Source organism: Myxocyprinus asiaticus, chromosome 9, assembly GCF_019703515.2.
Source record: "Myxocyprinus asiaticus isolate MX2 ecotype Aquarium Trade chromosome 9, UBuf_Myxa_2, whole genome shotgun sequence".
Lineage (NCBI taxonomy): Eukaryota > Metazoa > Chordata > Actinopteri > Cypriniformes > Catostomidae > Myxocyprinus > Myxocyprinus asiaticus.
The window spans coordinates 24,390,148-24,412,172 of NC_059352.1; the positions used below are offsets into that span (position 1 = coordinate 24,390,148).

Genomic DNA, 22,025 nt, shown 5'->3' on the forward strand with positions numbered 1-22,025 from the left:
CAAGGTGCAGATGGAGGACCACCGGATCAAGACCCTGTCATGGCCAGTCCAATCTCCAGACATGAATCCCATTGAAAACCTCTGGAATGTGATCAAGAGGAAGGTGGATGGCCACAAGCCATCAAACAAAGCCGAGCTGCTTGAATTTTTGTGCCAGGAGTGGCATAAAGTCACCCAACAGCAATGTGAAACACTGGTAGAGAGCATGCCAAGATGCATGAAAGCTGTGATTGAAAATCAGGGTTATTCCACCAAATATTGATTTCTGAACTCTTCCTAAGTAAAAACATTAGTATTGCGTTGTTTAAAAATGAATATGAACTTGTTTTCTTTGCAATATTCAAGGTCTGAAAACACTGCATCTTTTTTGTTAATTTGACCAGTTGTCATTTTCTGCAAATAAATGCTCTAAATGACAATATTTTTAATTGGAATTTGGGAGAAATGTTGTCAGTAGTTTATAGAATAAAACAAAAATGTTCATTTTACTCAAACGCATACCTATAAATAGTAAATCCAGAGAAACTGATAATTTTGCAGTGGCCTCTTAATTTTTTCCAGAGTTATATATATATATATATATATATATATACTATAATGATGGAATACATGAAAATTTAAATTTTTAAAAAAGCTAAAATGTGACCAAAATAATGACAAATTAATAAAATATAAATATTAATCAAATAAAATGTGTACAATTTATTTTTTTGTAATGTACCATGTTAGAAGGCCCCTGTATAATTCACAGCATAAGCTGAGAGAGAATGTGTTTTATTTGTAAGCAAAATGGATATTATAACTGAAATATACTTAAATGAAATGGAATCTAATCAAATCGGGAAATCTGTATCAATACCCAGCCCTAATAATCACAAAATTTGTGCAATATCTTCTTGAGACCATAAATACCAAAAGTTGTTAATAACATTTTGATATACCAAACTGCATGTGCTGCATCGAATTTGACAGCTAGGAAGCCATACAGGAAATAAGGCTGTATCTTTGCAACACTTTGACGACCTACCGACCAAAATGCAAAAATATGGCCAAAAATCTTTATAACTTTAGATAAACTCATTGTAATTACTTATAATTTATTTATTGTAATCCTTGTATCCTTGTAATTTATTTATTTACCAAATAAATAAATAAATGTTCATCTGTATACTGTAATGAACCAAAGGTGTGACTGACCCTGTAATTGCTGCTTAAAGGTATATAACGTGTCTCTCCTCAAATCATGTGGCTAGTCTTTAACGAAAGTTTGCTTCCCCTGTTTCACTCTGTTTCAGGGAAAGCTCATGGGTTGCAGGGTTGTGTCCTTTGCTTCTGTAATAGAGGCTGCTACTGTGGTAGTGTAACATGAGGACTCTTTCCTCTTTTTCTTCGTCACTCCTAATGAGAGTCCCTCAGTGGCAGTCTCTCCCTTACTCTCTAGATCACACAGTCACAGACCATAGGCCCCCCTGTATCAGGGACAAACCAGTCCACTGTTACCCATATTCCCCCTTTGTTTAATGTACTGCCACTGACCCAGGTCAAACATTAACAGAGTTTACCTGACCAACAACAGATGGCTTTATTTCTTGCAGAGTGGTGTTTGAATGTCCTCATTATACAAGCTTTTATGTGTCCTACATTTAGCATACAGAACAGTCTCAAAAACCTCAATTTGTGTGAATATACAAAGCCAAATTAAAAACTCCTTTACAGATTTAGGCTTTCTGCCCATCTTGGCAAATTGAAACTGCTCTAGAATGCCCCATGATTAAAGATGTAACATTTGGACATTGATACACGTTGCATGGAATGACACACCTACAGTCATTGAGAAATGAAATACAAGCACTACTACTTTTTAAGGGTACACAAAGTAACTGAGATGAAAATATTGAGTATTAAAAAGTCCAGAGACATATAATAGGTTTATATGGGCACATAAAGTATGACGTGAATTTGGATGAGATCAGAACCTCTAAGTATAATGTATATATCACTACGGAGCCCATAAAATATTCAAAAAAGCTGATCTAATGCAGAGTTTTATTGTAAGTTTTGTAAGGATTCCTAAGTCATGGAAAACAGTGCAAGCATTTTCAGGGATATACTGTAAAGAATCATATTTGAAAAATACTTTCCGCTTAATGCATACAAATATATGTGCAATATATTGCTTGAACTAAATGTGATTTTGAACATTCATTATTCTACAAGAGCAACCTGTAAATTAAGATTTTTTTTACACTTTTAAACAGCTTTAAAAAGTTTTTAGTAATAGTAATAGTATAATAAAATAGTTTGTATTGTAAATGGGCTTGATGGTGAGAAATAAGTATAGGGTTCCCATTTCCCCCGATCTTTCCAGTCATTCATGATTATTGAATTTGTCTATTTTTTATAATTGTTTTATTATGATTTCCTTTTTTAGTGATTGGTGTGGATTACCATTTTTATATCAGGTACCCATTTTTTGAATTAATTGATTTAAACGATTATATTTATTAGTGTACAAATGTCTACAATAAGACCCTTGAAGGAGAGACTGATGTTATCATGTTGGTTTGCCGACACAAAGAGCAATATCTGAGGAAATTATTATATGTTTAGAACTAAAAGAAGGTGGAAATATTGAATATACTGTAAAAATTCTGATGACATGATCCTGCTCATTTCCATGATGTTTCTAGGCCTGGAAATCAAAGAAGTAAGCTTATTTACAATTGATACACTAAATGTAGGCATGTGAATTTCATAATGGACTAAGTGGAAATATCTGTTCATAAAAACAGACGTCAGCAGTCAGATCTGCTTCAAAATCACATTTCTGCAAAGAATGGCTCTGATATCAGCTCTCGAGATCAGCAGTCTCTCACTGTCCAAAATGATCAACCTCTCTGCTACTACCTTAAAGGGATAGTTCACCCAAAAATAACAATTCTGTCATCATTTATTCATCATTTGTTCCAAACCTGTAGAATGTTAGCCTCAGTTACCATTCACTTGGAATGTATGGAAAAAGACACAATGAAAGTGAATGGTATACATTCACAAACATTCTGTCAAACATCTCCTTTTGTGTTCCATGGAAGAAAGTCAGGGTTTCAAACAATAAGGGTGAGTAAATATCTGAATTTTTATTTTTGGGTGAACTATCCCTTTAATCCCTTTAAAGTGGAGCAACATATGGCACAAGAAAAAAAGTTTAGGAAACATGTTGGGGATGTGCTTTTGAGTCTTTAATGGAGTGGGAGGGAGACTAGCTGAAAAGATGGAAGAGGCTCCAGGCCAGGCAGATCGGAGATTGTTTTCGGAGTGGGAATATCTTGCTACATTTATTGGACTCCAGGGCATGTGAAGTAATAACGATGACACAAATCCATTCTCCTTACCATGTTAGTATGCAGCACTGACATCTTCATGAGCTTAAATTCTTAACAAGGCTCTGTCTTTGTCAGTCATGCCTTTGTTTGGGTCAGGATATTCATTTTAGAGGAACTTTCTGATGATCACCCTCACTGTGCTAATGGAGGTTTGATTTATGTCAGTAGAGCTCTGATTAGGACAGCAGGCAAATATCGTCTTCTGATTACATATCTATTCATCACTGCAGATGTTTTTGTGCTTGTAGCATGCATGTACAGTGAAGGTCAGAAGTCTGAAATCACATGGATTATTTTTATTTATTTTTTTTTCATTTAAAGCTGGAAATGAACAGAAAGCTTTAGGATGTTCCCTTGCTCCCTGTTTAGTGAATGACTGAACCTCCAGTATGCTGTCTGTCTGCACTGGTCTCAGAATAGTTTGAAAGCAATTTATTTTCATCCCAACTCCATAGAAAGCCTCAGAAAGCAACATTTTTCAGCATTTGGATGAGCCTATTGGTTCTCAATGTAATAATGCACAGTAAATATAGGATTTCTAAGGAAAAATTTGCTAAAGTGCACATTACTGTACATTGTGTTTAGCAGCGTGGCATTTCGTGATAAATTGCTTAAATATTTAAAATGGGATATTGGATGAAACTAGAGACTGTAAACTTTTGACTCAAACAGGTTTCAATGTAAAAACAGAAGGTGTTTCTCCCAAAGACAATCTCAGCTGTGGTTGGCGCCATGTTGTTTGGTCACATGACTATGTGCGTGTCAAAAGTTTAACTCTTTACTGACAGCCCATAAATGTAAATTATGCGTTGTGTATAGCGAAGCCAAAATACAATGTCCATGCATGTGTACGTGGGGTCGCACGTGGTTCAAGAAAAAGTAAAAATAGAAGCATTTTCACAAGTGATGACAGACTTTTGGACCTCACTGGTTTTGTCTAAATACCCTCAACAAGACACCCTGAAGAATGAGACATCCATCTTGGCAATGTTTAGTGTGTTGACTTCTTTCTCAGTTTGACTTCTCTTCTACTCAGCACACAGGGGAACATGTTTAAACTGCTTGCTCCTTTCTGCCTCGACTCAATAGATTTAGCAGGACAGTTCAAGGATCCCGCACAGAGATTCCAAAATGTGTAGGATCTGAAAAGCATGTTGAAAGGCATATTGTGTTTGGTGTGTGCTAAAACTTGCAATTTCCATCTCTCTCCACTGAAACAAACAAAATGAACAGTTAGACAGACTCACACATACAGATTACATATGGCTGAAGAACTGAAGGCATTGTGTTTGAGTATGTGTGTGTTTAAGACAGGAGGAGAGAGTCTGAGAGAATGTCAGAGAGAGTTGGAGAGGAATAAGCTAATATTATGCAAAAGTAGGTTGTAATTCTCCAAAATAAATTGATGTTACCCAGATTCTTCTGCTTCTCCTTGTCATTTAGCTTTCTGTGGGTGGCCGCAGTTACCAATGCTTTCTCATGGACTAGAAATCCGTGAAACTCTTTCTAGTGTCTGTCATTGTACTGGATGCCTGTACTGGACTGACACAGCACACAACATTTTTGAGTACTGAAGTAAAAACACTTGAGTTTTTCACATGATACTTGACAGGAAAACTTTTCCAAACTAAACAGTTACACATGAAAAAAAGAGTTCTGTGGCGGTACTATGATACAGCAATGCTATCATGTGGTATTACTGTGATACTTTCTTGGCACTGTAATATTACTGTATTCATGTGGTATTTATGCTTGCTGTTTCACCCTGAGATGTTATGCTGGTCTTAGCTGGTTTAATATGGTCAAGCTTAGGGTGACCAGATGTCCCCATTTTCCGGGGACAGTCCTGGTTTTTGACGAGCTGTCCCCAGAAATGTCCCCGTTTTTACTGCACTGTTGCTATTGAAGCCTACCGGCAACAAGGTTAATCGTGTGCTGTTTATTTTGACCAACATAGGGGGCTGCTTGCTATTGCAGCTTTAAATCACTCGGCTTCCTTTACTGCAGCGTTGCCATGTCCGCTTATTATAAGTGACTTTGGGCTTATTTTTTCATGAAGTGGCTTATAAATATAAGTCACGGGTTGCGTTGTTTTTTTTTTTTTTTTTGGCTTGTTTCCAGAGTATAGTCGCGTTTATTCATTATAGACTTTTCATTTTTGTAATATTCCCTGATATTTTCAGGTTTTCCATGAAGTGGGAGTGTTTGCTTGCTTATAATCCCCCCAAATATCTGTTATTAAAGCATTATAAAGTTGATTCAGTACTTTTTATTAACTACAGAAGAATATGTGCATGTGCTCTGTACAAAACAAGGTTTAACAAAATATAATCTTCCCACATAATGTGACGTTTAGTACAAACGGGCATCCTAATGCTGATCTATGCTGATTAATGATTAAGACAAGGAGACCCTCCATAAGCAATAGTGTAATAATTATTATTATTATTATACAATATTGAATATCTTTGTGTCATGACTACAAAGTGAAAAAAAATCCCCAACAATATGAGGCATCTAAGGGGGGGCAATATCCCCTTCAGAAATGAATTTCAGCCCCTAATATAGACCTTATTCACGCTAGCGGCATCTTTGATTTTTTAATGGGAATGACAATGAGGCTTTAAGGGATAGACTCCCCATCACTTCAATAGCACGAACGGGATAAAGCCCCTAGATCACATCTGATTTTCCACAACTCATGTTGTCTGGAGTTCTTTGTATACTGAATGTTCTTGGACAGATATCAATGTTTTGGCCGCGGAATGACCCAAAAACACTTTAAACTGCATTATAGCCCATTGTAGAGATGGTAAGTCTATCCCTCACAGCCTCGTTGCCATTCCCATTAAAAATCAAAAATGGTGCTAGTGTGAATAAAGTCTATAGTACAAAGTGTACAGTAAGTGTTTCATATGATTTCAGTTGTAATGCTGAGGGAAATGGTAGTCAAGTGAGCTAATTTCTTTTACAATTCCTCTGCCAGTTTGCCAGCAAGCAAGCTAGTAGCCTACCATCTTACTTTTAGGAAAGTGCCAGGTAAAGGTGAAGGAAAAGAGGATAAGGAATTTTAGAAGAGTTTAAGAAAAGTAATGTAAAGAGTGTGACTAAGAGCAGGTGTCCCTATGCTGTGGAGTCAGCTGCAACAGTTCCTATATTCAACCATTGTTTATATATGTTTAAGGTCACTTTTATGCCACAATGTCATCTACTGTATAAAGTGTAGAAAAAATGAAATCATATGTAACAGAAGACAATTAAAACGATCAACTTCACTTACATATCGGAATTTCATTGAGACATATTCAACAGAGAATGAAATACCATAGTTCATCACATTACTACATTCACCATGGTCAAAATACATAACATCTGAATTGTCTTCCTTTTTTTAATTCATAGATAGGTAACGTGAAATTTCAATGACATATTTACCACTGAACTAGAAATGTCCCCGTTTTTCATTTCAGAAATCTGGTCACCTTAGTCGAGCTCTTCTCCCAGCATGGCCAAGCTGACAAGTGCCCAAAACCCCTTTAAAAACTAGCGAACCAGACCAGCCTGACCAATCAGTGGAGATCAGGGAAGACCATCTTAGTCTGGTTTAAGCTAGTTTAATATTGTGCAACCATGGTACCATGCCAAAAAGCTCTGCAAGTACCATGGGACTTGTTACATGGTACATTTTTGATAGTGCAACATTTATTGCATTTAGACTTTTATTCTTTTCATAGCTGATGAAAGAAGTTGAATACTTGGTAACAAAATATGGATTAAAAGTGAAAAATCTTGTTTTGTTCTATTATACTTGTGTGGAGTGCTTGAGTTGGGGTTACGTTAGCTCCTCAGACGCTGCTTTGACTTTTGACCTCTGACCTTTCACACGCCTGCTTTTCGTTAACACCACAAGCGATTTTAATTGATTAAATTTTTTTAACATTTTGTTTGTTTATTTGAACGGTTCATAACCTGACCAGGCCATGATCATTGTTTTCTCTCGTTGTGTCTTCTACAGTATTTTATTTTAAGTCAAATAGTTTTACCACACTGCAAATCAAAATATCACTCTCACACAGGAGTCCAATAGTGACTCAGTCTTTGCCTATTTCTCACAGTGTGTGTATGGAAGGTATACCCTTTTCAGAGAACCACCAGTAACATGATTTAAATTACAGGGTATGACATGTGGTCCCAGAACAATCAGTCATTATTTTTAATTATTTGCTATATGTTGAATGACTTAGATTATATATTCATTTCTGTATTATATTCCATTTAAATGTATTTAGCAAATGTTGGGTTTGTATTGCATTGGCTGATTAGTATGGAATGTCAGCAGTAATCTGTGGGATTGTATCTGTGTGCATTTGTGTTGTCCAGTGGCACTTACTGCCCTCTAGTGTTTAGTATTTGAATTACAGCATTAAGGAGAATTCCCTCTGCTTTGGTCCTAGAAGCAGGGGTTGAATTGGGGCAGAACAGTCCGTAACGGTTTTCCGGCACCTCCAGTTCAAAAAAGAAAAGAAATAATAATGTCAGTTTAAATGTAGCATTATTTAATTTCCTGCAGGCAGGCTCAAGCTCCAGTTAGTTAATGTGCTCACTAGAAAACACCTTTAAAGTTCTTTAAAGTGAATTACATAAACATTATGCTTCTGTTTATTCTGTGTTCACTTCTATTCCATTTAGATCACAAATTAATATGCACACAGTTCTCCATGTGGAAAGAAATGTGTGGTGGCAGCGTTAGGGTTTCCCCTCATCAAAAATCCCAACTGAAGCCCTGCCTTGCGGCAAATAGAAAACCACTACTGTGCTGTAACACAGATGCCAACATGGATAGGTTGCATGGCATGCCCTTATCCGCGAAAACCATAATAATATTAAATATCATTGTTTGACCCAGGAAAGACGTTTTTGTTTATTTTTGTACAATAATTAGTTTTGGTACTGTGTTGGGTCACTGCTTGATGTCAGATGTAAAATCTGGGCCCTGAAGCAAAACCAGATGATAACCACTGGCCCTCACCATCTTTATATCAACTACAGAATAAGTATAACAAAATAGTGCAGGGGTTTTTTTTAGTCTGCTAACCTAATTTATGATGTTTTGTATACATTTTGTTTTCAGAGAGGATTTTGATGAAGAGGGTTTCTGCCAGCCATACAGAGGGATTGCTTGTGCTCGCTTCATAGGAAACAGGAGCATCTTCGTGGACTCGCTGCAGATGCAAGGCGAGATAGAGACCCAGATCACAGGTATTCATTTCTTTGAGGACATTTTGAAAATGCTGTTTTACTAATTTAATATGTTGTAATGACTTACTACATTGAACAGGTTCATTGCCTTTATAGATGGTGTTAGAATTGTATAGATATATATGTATGTTTCAGCACAATAACAAAAAGTACCAAAAGTTACTATGGTACTGCCATTGTTTTTTGGACATGTAGCCTGTCTTCAGTATTGAGTTTGCATTTGTCTTTGCTTTCTGGGAATTTTCAGTTGTAGATTTGAGATAACTTGAGTACAGCCATTCACTGGGGGCAGTGGTGGCTCAGCGGCTAAGGCTCTGGGTTATTGATCAGAAGGTCAGGGGTTCAAGCTTGAGCAAGGCCCTTGACCCTATCTGCTCCAGGGGTGCTGTATCATGGCTGACCCTGCACTCTGACCCCAGCTTAGCTGGGATATGTGAAAAAAAAGAATTTCACTGTATATGTGCAAATGTGTGATAAATAAATATAATTAATTTAATTAATTAATCACTGTGGTTACCTATCAAGTCTGAGTGAACAGTACAAGGCCCTTTTAGTCAATGACCACTTTTACATGCACTTAAGAAAACGGTTTATTCCAGCATTTTGCAGAAAGCGGCATTCTGAAACATCATGCAAACAAGAACTCTGATTTCCTTACGCTGTTTAAGGGATTAAGAGAAAGCGGATTAACACACCCAGGTTTCTCATGGAAAACGCGGCTCCGTGTATATAAATATGGTCATGTAAACACAAAAGTGGCATTCTTACAGGTTTTTGAATCATAAATGTAATACCTACAGAATTAAAATCAACACTTTCCTAGTGTTTATATGGAAACCTTTTTGAACACTGCAACAGTGTTAAATGACAAACTCCTAGAGTGTAAAATGTTAACACCAGTATGGATTATAAGGACACTGCATTGGAGTTGATAAGAGCTTCTAATTTAACACCGAACCAGAGTTAAAGTAACACTGAATAGTAGAATATTGTGCTCATTTTAAAATGTACACTCAAATAGTGTTGATTATACATTATAGTATGGTAGGTATTCCATGAAATAGCTTAAGTTTGCTCTCCACACCTATCCCCATTCCACAAACCACTCAATAAAAAAAAATTTATTGTTTCTTCTACAAGCTGTACAATTTTTACAGAGCACTCAAAACACACTGTATATAACTGCATGAGGTAACAAGTAACTGACTCATCCAAAGCAAATGTCTGGTACAACATAGAAAAGTGAATTTGTTCCACACATCTTCTTTATTTCAAAGGGCTTAGAGTACCACAATGGACCAGGCAGAATTGAAAGTTGAGCTCTTGTTTTTCAACATAAAATGCACGAAAGTGCCCTACAAATGTAGTCTCCATTTGTGAAACAAAGTTAATCTTGTTTCTCAGTAAATAGGCAAACAGTCTTACCAAACGATGGCATCTTATCAACAAAATCAGTGCCAACAATGATATTCAACAGTTTCATGTCCATCACAACAAAAAAACTACTGATTGTCTGCTTACTGGTCCCTGAAGCCAGAAGGTATGCCTGCTGATGTCCTTCATGATTCTCAAAGCGTCCCTCAAGGCTCCTGCAAGACAAAGGAAAAAACAAAATCCCATACAATGAGTTACATTATAGTATATAGTTTTAACTATGTGTTATTTTTCATATTTCAATAAGTATTGTAATCACCCTGTGATAAACAACTATATGATCTATTTTTAAGAAGTGTTAAATATTGGGCATGATTCAACTCTCAAATTTGGTCATTAAAATTGTACCTGGACACTCATCCAAGGATTCAGCGATGTATTGGTTTCTGGCAAACTTCAGCAAATGTTTAATCACTCGTAAGAGAAGTCACTGCTTGTCTGAAGATTTTTCTTTATTAGAAAGCCGGCCACTTTTTAAGCAGTTTGGCAGCTGTTTCTGGTGCAAAGAGGAGGCTGAATGCTTGAGTATCTGTAAATTCAGAAAAATATTTTTTTTTACATTTTTTATATATATATATATATATATATATATATATATATATATATTCACCTTTAAGTGGGTTCAAATTACAAACATTGCCACGAATACCTGGTCAATTATTTAATGAATGCGTACATGTATTGTTTGTGAATCAAATACCACAGTGAATAATTTATTAAATTATATGAAACTTTCTAAAAACTTAACTTTCTTAAAAATGTTTTATGCTTAAGCTTAAAAACCAGTATTTCAAGAACTTATTCTATATGATAATTTAATTGTCACTGGTGTGGTTTAATGACATTTTCTCTTTAAGGGTTAGTTAACCAAAAGATGAAAATTCTCATCATTTACTCACCCTCATGCCATCTAAGATGTGTTAAGATTTTTAGAAGAATATTTCAGCTCTGTAGATCCCTACAATGCAAGTGAATGGTGAACAAACATTTTAAGCTTTAATATGTGCCTTTATGTGTTGGTTTTTTTTTTTTTTTTTTTTTTTGGGGAGCTTCGAAGTTCTGTCCACCATTCACTTGCTTTGTATGGATCTACAGTACTGAGATATTTGTGTTTAGCAGAAGAAAGTATGTCATACACATCTCGGATGGCATGAGAGTGAGTAAATGATGAGGGAATTTTCATTTTTGGGTGAACTATCCCTTTAAATTTGATTTAATCTGTACATACCAGTGGGATCTCTTTCTACTCTGAAATCCTTGTGGCCATCCTAAATGCTAAAAATAAAAACAAACCTCTAATTAATTGGATTCTAAGTTCCATTTTTAAGATGAACACCACCATTATCAAGGTCAAAATTAGCAAATGTTAGATACATGCAACTTAATGAATAATAAAAAATAATAAGGGATGCCAACGGTTGCCGGTGAGGGGGTCTCCCTTCAACATTTCAGCATTGGACAGGATGCTTGCATGTTAGGAAACAGGACGTTTGCCAGCTGGGGCTTTTGAAGCTGCTTTAATGCACTGTCTAGCTACACCGGGCGAGCGTGTCCATTTGAGGCTGTCTACACTGGACGCGTCAAAGCAAACGTTCTAAACCGTATAATTTTCTGGTTGGCAGGAAAACAGCGCGTGCAGCTCAAAAAGGAGCGTGGCATCCATTTGCTCTCATAGCTTGCGCTTTAAGTCCTCGTGGTGGCGTAGTGACTCGCCTCAGTCCGGGTGGCGGAAGACGAATCTCAGTTGCCTCTGCATCTGAGACAGTCAATCCGCGCATCTTATCACATGGCTTGTTGAACGTGTTACCACGGAGACATAGTGCATGTGGAGGCTTCACGCTATTCTCCGCGGCATCCATGCACGACTCACCACGCGCCCCACCGAGAGCGAGAACCACATTATAGTGACCACGAGGAGGTTACCCCATGTGACTCTACCCTCCCTAGCAACCGGGCCAATTTGGTTGCTTAGGAGACCTGGCTGGATTCCAACTCGCGACTTTAGGGGTGGAAGTCAGTGTCTTTACTCGCTGAGCTACCTAGCCCACCCCCCCCCAACTCTCACAGCTTTATTGATTATAATGGGATCTGACTCTTTTGACACGATGCTCGCGTCCAATGTAGGCAGAGAACAAAGGGCGTTCATTTCGGCCAAAATACGAGACTTGCTGGGTAATACTGGACAGTTGGCAACATTAAATAAAAAATAGTAGTGTTTACCTGATTCTAAGAATGTGTGGCTGCTTACAGTGCACTCAAATTTGCCTAAACTAAAACAGATATGCGGTGCAAACTTCAAGCTTTTTTAAAGCACCCATGGAAAAAAGTTGGCGTAACATGCCCGGACATACACAATAAATAACTAAATAATCAGTTTAAATGTAAATTTGTTTCCATATCTGAAATAACTAAACTAACACGCAGAGATTAACACATTTCGATATAAAATGTTTAAGAAATGCAAACTTTTAAGTAGCTCTACTCACCAGTTGCTGCTCTCTGCGAAGCAAGGGAAAATGGCGTCTGGAAAATTCCTCGGCCACGCATCACTGCCCAAATGCCCGGATGTTGAAAATAACACTGGCAGGTGTTGGATACCTGTAATTCTGTGATTTTACCAGCTTCTAACACCGAATAATGTTAATCTCACAAAATCTACAGTAACTCTAGAATCTCAACACTTTACTCTGACACATTAACACTGGTGAATTTGCTGTGTGCGTGAACAGACCAGATAACAAACATCATAGGATGGAGCCCAACAACAAGTAAACAAAGTGGAAAGAATTCAACATTTCCGGGAGTACAGTGGGAAAACCACATATACTATAAACTATACTAATTTATAAACACCACTGTAAAATATCAACGGTCTCTCACGTTCACATAAATGTGCTCATACATTGGGGATATCCCAGAGTTTTACGCAATTCCACTGCAGGTCACGACAGAAAGTTAAGAAAACAAACACAGCAACAACTCTGGAATATCTGGGAATAAAGCGAAGCAACAGGGAATAAAATAGCAAAGTCTTCATCGGATACTATGTTTGTTATTCACACAAGCATCACCAGGAAATTCTGTTGCTGTGGAGAAAGCTGCTTACTGACCGAACCGCATGTATATGGAAGTAAAGAGTACACCGCTTATAGAGTGCATGTAAACTAGATACACCGCTTTCTTGCAATAAGCCACTTTCTGGTGTCCATGTAAACGTAGTCTGTTTGTTTTGAAGCACACAACTTCTTGAGAATCTACAACAATTTACCAGTAGTGTTGAACTTTTATCTCCTTGTTGTTTGTGTGCAGGGTTGGGGAGTAACGAAATACATGTAATGGGATTACGTATTTAAAATACAAAATATGAGTAACTGTATTCCACTACAGTTACAAATAAAATTGTTGGTAATCAGAAAAGTTACATTCAAAAAGTATTTTGATTACTGAAGAGATTACTTTTCATTTTATTGTAATTTGTTTTATTTAATATCTGAAAATATTTATCCATATAAATGATGCGATCCGAGGAGCTTTTGAACAGCGGTGAAAACTTTCTTATGATTTGTTTCATTCATACGAGCTCTTTCACACTGTTGTAAGTGTAAAGGTGGATATGATGTCATTGAGGAACTTTCCCTTGGGAGCTTAATAGAGGAGCTACATAATTTTTCTACAGCTTAACAAAAACAGTTAGAAACATTATGACAGATGAAACATAAATCCAATAAATACACGATTTCATGCCTTGTCAACATTTTTTAAGTGGTTAGGGTATTTTTTACAAGAAATGCTAACCAATGTGGCCTTTAACATTGTATAGAAAGTTACAAATAATATATTTTCTGCCTCATACTGTGAACAGAATCCACAGATGATCAAAAAAGGATGTCGCTGGGTGAACTCTGTGGGGTTTTGAAGTTTGGAGCAGCAAAAATAGTTAACCTTGTGTAAATTGTCATGTGAACATTTAGCTTTATGCTAAGTTAAAATGCTATTTCTTGCATTTACATGCAGCTGTTGCCAGGTGCAATTATATTTTATAGTGAATTCTATGGGGGGAAAAATTACGTTAGAGCATAACTTTTTTCTCTAGTAAGACCTTTGATATTAGGGCAAATACAGGTATGTACTGCAAAATTTTTATTCTTTGTGAGAATTTAAATATTGTTTTCCTGTAAAAAAAAAAAAAATCCCTAAAAAAGAACAAATTACTTGAGTAGCAAAACGGCATAAGATATTTAGGCTTTTTTCAGCGAATGTGTTTTCACAGTGAAGTGTGCTTTCTTACTTTATTTAGTTGTTTTAGTCAAAACAAGTGAAAAAATCTACCAGTGCTGAAAAAGTCCAAAATATTTCAATTACATTACTGACCTTGAGAAATCTAATGGAATATATTACAAATGACATTTTATTGCATGTATTCTGTAATCTGTAGTGGAATACATTTTAAAAGGAACAAAAAAATAATTCTTCCCACTAAAATGTAAAAATCTACATCTAATTGTAGCCTTAAATTATTACATTTTCAAGTCAAATCGGATTGGTGCAACAGTTACAACCTGCAGTTCATTGTCCCTTTTTGACCACTTTGAATTTAATTACTGATTACAAAATTGGATTTGAATCTTTGAGTAGAAATGAGAAATGAAAGTGTTATAAATTAAATGGAAGGAAACATTTGAGTGTTGTTATAATGATTAAAAAAAATCTGTAGGTAAAGACTGTATGTAATGTTGTGCTGTCTCTTTGTTTTCCAGCTGCATTTACCATGATTGGCACCTCCAATCATCTATCAGATCGCTGCTCCCAGTTCGCTATCCCTTCCCTCTGCCACTTTGCCTTCCCAACATGTGACCGCAGCTCTGGCATGGATAAACCACGCGACTTGTGCAAGGACGAGTGTGAGATTCTGGAGAATGACCTGTGTAAGACAGAGTACATAATCGCTCGCTCCAACCCACTCATCCTTAAACGTCTCAAACTGCCCAACTGTGAGGACCTGGCCGCTTCAGACAGCCCTGAGTCTGCTAACTGCATGAGAATAGGCATTCCAATGGCTGAGACTATAAACAAAGGTAAGTTTGCACTTTAGTGGGAAATCAACCTACAAATCGCTTACCTATAGTTGTCTCTACATATTAAATTGGGAAAGAGAAAGTATTTTAATATGAAACAAATTGCACAGTTCAGCTTTAAGACATTTGAAAACAAATCAAAACACATTGTATATATTTCTCTCTTATTTTAGGCCACAAATGTTATAATAATAGTGGTTCAGACTATCGCGGCACGGTCAGTGTGACTAAATCTGGTCGTCAGTGTCAGCCGTGGAACTCACAGTATCCCCACAGCCACACCTTCCTAGCCATGCGTTACCAGGAGCTCAACGGGGGACACTCCTATTGTCGCAACCCTGGCAACAAGCATGATGCTCCCTGGTGCTTCACTCTGGACGAAGGTGTACGCTTGGAGCTCTGCGATATCCCTCCATGTGGTGAGATGCACTCGTCATATTGACATAGGCATACAACAAATCTGAGTAGCATACAACCAGACTACTCAAACTATTTATCCAGAATGTAGTATGCATAATGTGTGCTGTATGTGAATACTCTGTATTTATACATAAGGTTGAGCTATTAAAAAATTAAGATGATAATTGGATGCCACTCACTGAATGCATGTAACGAGCTTATGTGACAAGAAAATAGCATACTACTGTTTGAAATGTGTATTGTTGCATAATGTATTTCACATACTATTTTTAGAAATAGTAGGCAGTGGCCAGTAGGCACAGTATGCAGTACACTAGTATTCCATTCTGAACATAGCCATACTCATAAAATCTGTGGATGATTTTACTGCAAGACATATTTATATTATCATAACAAAAATGTCAAAATTGTATTGGTTTAGTTAGCTTTAATTTATATTTTTGTGTGTTTGATTGTGCTTAGACTTACCTAAGCATGGTAGCAACAGTATGGGGATCCTGTACATCCTGGTACCGAGTGTGGCTATACCATTGGCCATCGCCCTGCTTTTCTTCTTCATCTGTGTGTGCCGGAACAACCAGAAAGCCTCGCGTCCACCTGCCCCACGCCAGCCCAAACCTGTACGTGGCCAGAACGTAGAGATGTCCATGCTCACAGCTTACAAACCAAAGGTTAGACATGACAGCTAACAGACAATAACCCACCTTGAAGTTGCATTTACACCATAGTGTGATTATAAGACGTTTTCTGTGGATTTCCCCTCGGTGATCCATAAGATGGATGGATGGATGGATGGATGGATCTAATATTCTTTTTCCATTGTTTAGCTAGCAGAATGCATTCTCATAACATTTGAATTAGTGTGCATTCCTGGGAGATGGGGTGGGGTTAAGGGGGCTGCACAAACAGGAGGAGAGATGAGCATATGGAGGCAATCTCTCCCAGGCCAAGAGGAATTTTAATATAATCACTGCTTTTTATTATATTTGCTTCATTCTGAACATTCAATGCAAATTAAAATGAGGTTTTCGAAGGTGGAAAATTCTCAAAATCTAGTATTAATCACACCTTTTGATGCCACTTACACACTGACAGCTCTTGTCTGCTGTCCCAGCTGCAGGCCAAAGTTCAGACTAAGGTTGTATACCACTCAGAGTAATATGCAAGACAGGGATGAGACAACTTTGCCTCCAGCAGAGTTGACATTAACATAAAACATCTGCCTCTTTGAATGAAAGCATTCTCTCCTATTTTTTTTTATCATGCCTGTGTCTTCAGTATAAGATTTAATTTCTCTTTAAATGCTGTTTTGACCTCTTGTTAATCTTTTTTCTATCCATATCCTCTCGTATGAGCCACAGTCTAGCCCATACCACTCACAAAGTTATGCATGTACAGTATATGGAGGTTTACTTTATATCTGTGCGGTGCATTTAAAAGATAAAACAATTTAAAATATTACTGACTTTAAAGTCACAGTGACTATGTCATGGAAGTGGTAAGACAGCAATTGCCAAGTACATAAATGTACATGACATAAGAATATTTTAAAAGGGCAAACACAGAAGTTTTATGCATCTCAGTAGTAAATGGTTTAAGGTCAAAGCATGTATGACCTTTTGTTTTTCAGCTGCTCAGCAAAGGCTGAAAAACAAAAAGCAAATTCAGTTGACAGCAGCTACAGTATTTCATGAATATAAAACTTCAGCTTTCTTACCTTGTTTTGTCTATTCTTGGTTAAGCTATCACAAATCCTTCTCATCAACTGTAAACACTTCATTGTTCAAGAATAAATCAATTTCAAAGCAGAAACATTTCAAAATAACTCTAGTCTTACTGAAAATAAACTTACCACTTAGATTTCTTGGTTTGGTCTTAGATTCTGGTCAGCAGTAAGTTGAAAAGAATGATGGAACTAGGGTCAGAGGGTGGTGAGAGATGATTAAAGGTTAAAATAGACCAGACCTTACACTCTCAGATCAAAGTACTGGTCAAAGAGGAAAGACAGCTTTGACCCGCTGACTTGATGATGTTTGAGTTTTTTAAGTATCAAAAGAGAGACTTGTCTAGCTATTTACCAAGTCATAATATAACTGGGCCACCTGTCCAGCGTGTTTCCCTGCCTTCGGCCCAAGACATTTAATTAATTAATTACAATTAATTAGACAGCTGGGATAGGCTCCAGCACTACAAGCGACCCAAGTCAGTAGAAAAACTGTTTGTTGACTTTGTCAAGGCATCATGTTATACAAATACTTTAAAATACAAATTACATTATTGTCTGACTATAAATGGAATAACAAAATTAGCCTCCTAACTTACTTGTCTATTTCCCTCTCTTGTCTAGAGCAAAGCCAAAGAACTTCCTCTGTCTGCAGTGCACTTCATGGAGGAGGTGGGTGAGAGTGCATTTGGTAAGATCTACAAAGGTCACCTGTACCTGCCAGGCATGGAGCATGCTCAGCTAGTGGCCATCAAGACACTTAAGGACATCTCGAACGCACAACAATGGGGTGAATTCCAACAGGAAGCATCTGTCCTTGCAGAACTTCATCATCCCAATGTGGTTTGTCTGCTGGGCGTTGTGACCCAGGAACAGCCCATCTGCATGCTCTTTGAGTTCCTGGCCCAGGGTGACCTCCATGAGTTCCTCATTATGCGCTCACCCCATTCAGACGTGGGCTGTAGCAGCGACGAAGATGGTACCATCAAGTCCAGCCTTGATCATACAGACTTCCTGCACCTGGCCATTCAGGTTGCTGCTGGAATGGAGTACCTGGCGAGTCATTTTTTCGTCCACAAAGACCTTGCATCAAGAAACATCCTGGTTGGTCAGCAACTTCACGTCAAGATTTCTGATCTGGGATTGTCAAGAGAAATCTACACGTCTGATTATTACCGGGTCCAGCCCAAAACTCTACTTCCTATTCGCTGGATGCCACCAGAAGCCATCGTCTATGGAAAGTTCAGCACAGACTCTGACATTTGGGCATTTGGTGTTGTTCTGTGGGAGATCTTCAGCTTTGGCTTGCAGCCCTATTACGGTTTCAGCAACCAAGAGGTAATGGAGATGGTGAGGAAGAGACAGCTGTTGCCCTGCCCTGAGGACTGCCCTCCTCGCATGTACGCGTTGATGACCGAGTGCTGGCAAGAGGGTCCCGCTCGGCGTCCAAGATTTAAAGACATCCACTCCCGTCTGCGCGCCTGGGAGGGCCTGTCTTCCCACGCCAGCTCCAGCACTCCGTCTGGAGGGAACCCCACCACCCAGACCACCTCCTTGAGCGCCAGTCCCGTCAGCAACCTCAGCAGCCCATGCTACGCCGGCTACATCTACGGAGCTCCACAGAGTCTCCCACCAGGACAAATCGCAGGCTTCATGGCAGCACCCATAGCACAAAACCAGCGTTTCATACCTGTAAACGGATACCCAATCCCGCCAGGCTACGCCGCCTTCCCCACCGCCCACTTTGCCCCATCTCAGGGCCCTCCGCAGGTAGTGCAACACTGTCCTCCGCCAAAAAGCCGGTCACCCAGCAGTGCCAGTGGCTCCACCAGCACTGGTCATGTGACCAGCATCCCGTCCTCAGGCTCGAATCATGATGCCAACACACCATTGCTCTCTCACTGCGTCACTCTGACGCCCATGCCGGGCAGCACAATGCCAATTTTTGGACACATGACACAGAAGGCCTTGCAGATAGACCCATCCCAGGCAGCATTGCTGGCTGACACTAACAGACTGATGTATAGTGAATCTATTATTACTGCCGATTTGTGAATACATGTTTTCTCCTGTATATTGATAGAAATTGATATTTTAATGGTTTTTGTTCCTCCTTGTAAATACTAAATAGCCTCAATTGTTTTTATATAAATGTCTTTGAAAAGAATGGACTCCTCTCATCTCTTAAATAGATTACATTTAAGGAATATTTCACCCAAAAATTAAAATTATGTCATTCCAAACACATATGACTTTATTCTGTGGAACACAAAAGGTGATGTTTGGCACAATGTTAGCCTCAGTCACCATTTACTTTCATTGTATGGAAAAAAAGATACAATTAAAGTAAGTGGTGGCTGAGACTAACATACTGCCTAACATCTCCTTTAGTGTTCCACAGAAGTTTATACAAGTTTGCAACAACATGAGGGTGAATGGGATGACAGAATTTTCATTTTAGGATGAACTATCCCTTTAATACAATATAAAGCTGAAATATATTCTCTGTGAAGCTTCATGCCGCTGGTTGCATCAGAACTGTCTTTCGTGTCAATTTAATGTGTGGCAGAACAGACTGCACCTTAAAAAGGAGTCCTGCTTTCAACCAGAACTTTAAAATGATGCCCTGTTTTGGTTTATACCTCTATAATCAGTTACTTTGACAAAACTGTACTTCACTCACTGACAATTTGAATGCTTCCCTGAAGGCTTGAGATGGACATTATACAAGATGGTGTTCTCAGTCTATTCATTGCAAGAGGTTTTTATTGTATGTATTTTTATTGATGTTGCATTAAAATGAAGTCTATAGCAGACTTTCCAGAACTAAGGGAATACAACTTTTCACCAGTGCCTTACTGCTTTTGCATAAAATGGCACTTTTGGACACTTAAGTCACGTTTAAAAATGTATGAATGACATTGCATTAAATACAAACTATCAAGTCAAGTGACATCTGCAAACAAATGATGCAAGACATTTTCTTGGAACTAACTTCTCTTTTCTTAGCCATTTTTAATACTTTTAACCAACTGGTCTCAAGGTGGTTTTAAGTGGAAGTATGAAGTCCACTTGTGCTATAATTTTTTTAATGAATGGTTTAATATTTTGATATTATGTGTTATATTGCAGAGACATACATTTTAAGTGTGACTTAAGTGTTTAAATATTATCTGAGGTCCCTATAATTTTGACCACCATATGTGCCTACATTTTATTATAAATAATTCAGGCATACAGTATGTACATCTGTGAGATATTCTGTTCTGTGACTGTCTTGTTCTTCTGTTACTGTGGTGTTACAGAAATGATTTCTACACACAAGACACCTCACCTTTGTATAATTATTTCTTGTAATTGAATGTTGCCTGTAAGGCCATAATACAGCCTACCTACAGACATGTCAGAAGCACATTCACAGTTTCTGTGTATAGTCTATTTTGTGCCTTAACGAGGAGCATTATGTGAAAGTAGTCTGTTTAAACTGTCAAAATTGCATGTATTGTTTTCATTCCCATCTGAATTCGTCATTAACTTATCAGATCACTGTTTGACAAAGCACAGGCCTACGTGAATGCAATATGACTGATGCGGACCCTGATGGCACTCACTACCTGTAGAATGTAATGTCTCAAAAATCCTCTAGAGGTCAGTGTCACTCTATGGCTCTGATTGAATGAAGTTCTTTATATTTTTTTGTGTGTGGTTTTCCATGGTAATACTGTATGTGCCAGCTATTATTCAGCATTTGTTTGATGTTTGTTTACTTTCTTCTCAATGTGAGTTTTGTAGTTTGTTTAGACTTCAGAAACAGTAACAGAAACAGGGATGAAATAGATTTGATCATTTTCAGCAAGCAGCTATATGTCATGTTCATTTTCATTGTGGTTCGTTGCTATGCAACTGTTTAATTCAAAGACATCCTTTTCCCGTGTTGAAGACAATCAAGAATATATCTTTTATGCAGGGTACAGTGTTTGTGAAGACATGATTGCTTGTGACCTATGAAATGCCTTGTGGACAATGTCATAATGTGTTGTGACATTTCATGAACAGATGTTATGCATGAAAAACTGATGTTTAAATCGATGGTCTATTTTTGTATGAATTTGTCACACAATTTTACACCAGTATTGCTGTCTTATTATTGTACGTCTGACCATACAGTGTGTTGACATTATAAAAGCCACTGAAAGAAACAACTTGGATCAATATAATTCCTTCAACAGTGATTATTTAAATAGTTATATATATATAATATATATATAATCTTTTTTTTTTTTTTTTTTAACATATTTACACCTTTGTCCTCCAGGTTTCTGGACTCCAACTAGATACACTTGTGCTTTTAAGTGTAAGCTTATGAAAACGTAAAGGCCTTAACACAATAACAAAGCATAATGTAATAACTGCACATAATGTAATAAATGTTCATATTGTAAAAAAAAATTCTCAAAGCGTAATAATTATTACATTATATAAGAGTGCATAATGTAATAATGTTTTTTTTTTTTTTTTTGCAAAATGCAATTGGTTATTACAATATGAGAAATGTATTACATTATTAACTCACCAAAAAAATGTCTTAGTGTCTTTTTAAAGGTATAAAAACTTTTTTTATCTAACTCTAGTCTTCAACTACCTACGAAATACACTGGATTGAAATATTCATGCATTTATTATTATTATTATTATTATTATCATACATTACTACTAATATACAGTATATAC

General features: G+C 37.4%; 1 protein-coding gene across 1 annotated transcript in view; it reads left to right on the forward strand.

Annotated features, from left to right (window-relative positions):
• LOC127446332 (inactive tyrosine-protein kinase transmembrane receptor ROR1-like) overlaps positions 1-21,704 on the forward strand; it is a 252,529-nt gene extending 230,825 nt beyond the window's left edge. The window contains exons 5-9 of the mRNA XM_051707163.1: positions 8,515-8,642; positions 14,834-15,151; positions 15,325-15,570; positions 16,034-16,242; positions 17,919-21,704. Of these exons, the coding sequence (XP_051563123.1) occupies positions 8,515-8,642; positions 14,834-15,151; positions 15,325-15,570; positions 16,034-16,242; positions 17,919-19,349 (2,332 nt within the window). The 3' untranslated portion in view covers positions 19,350-21,704. The remainder of the gene's footprint in view (positions 1-8,514; positions 8,643-14,833; positions 15,152-15,324; positions 15,571-16,033; positions 16,243-17,918) is intronic.
• The last annotated feature ends 321 nt before the right edge of the window (positions 21,705-22,025 follow it).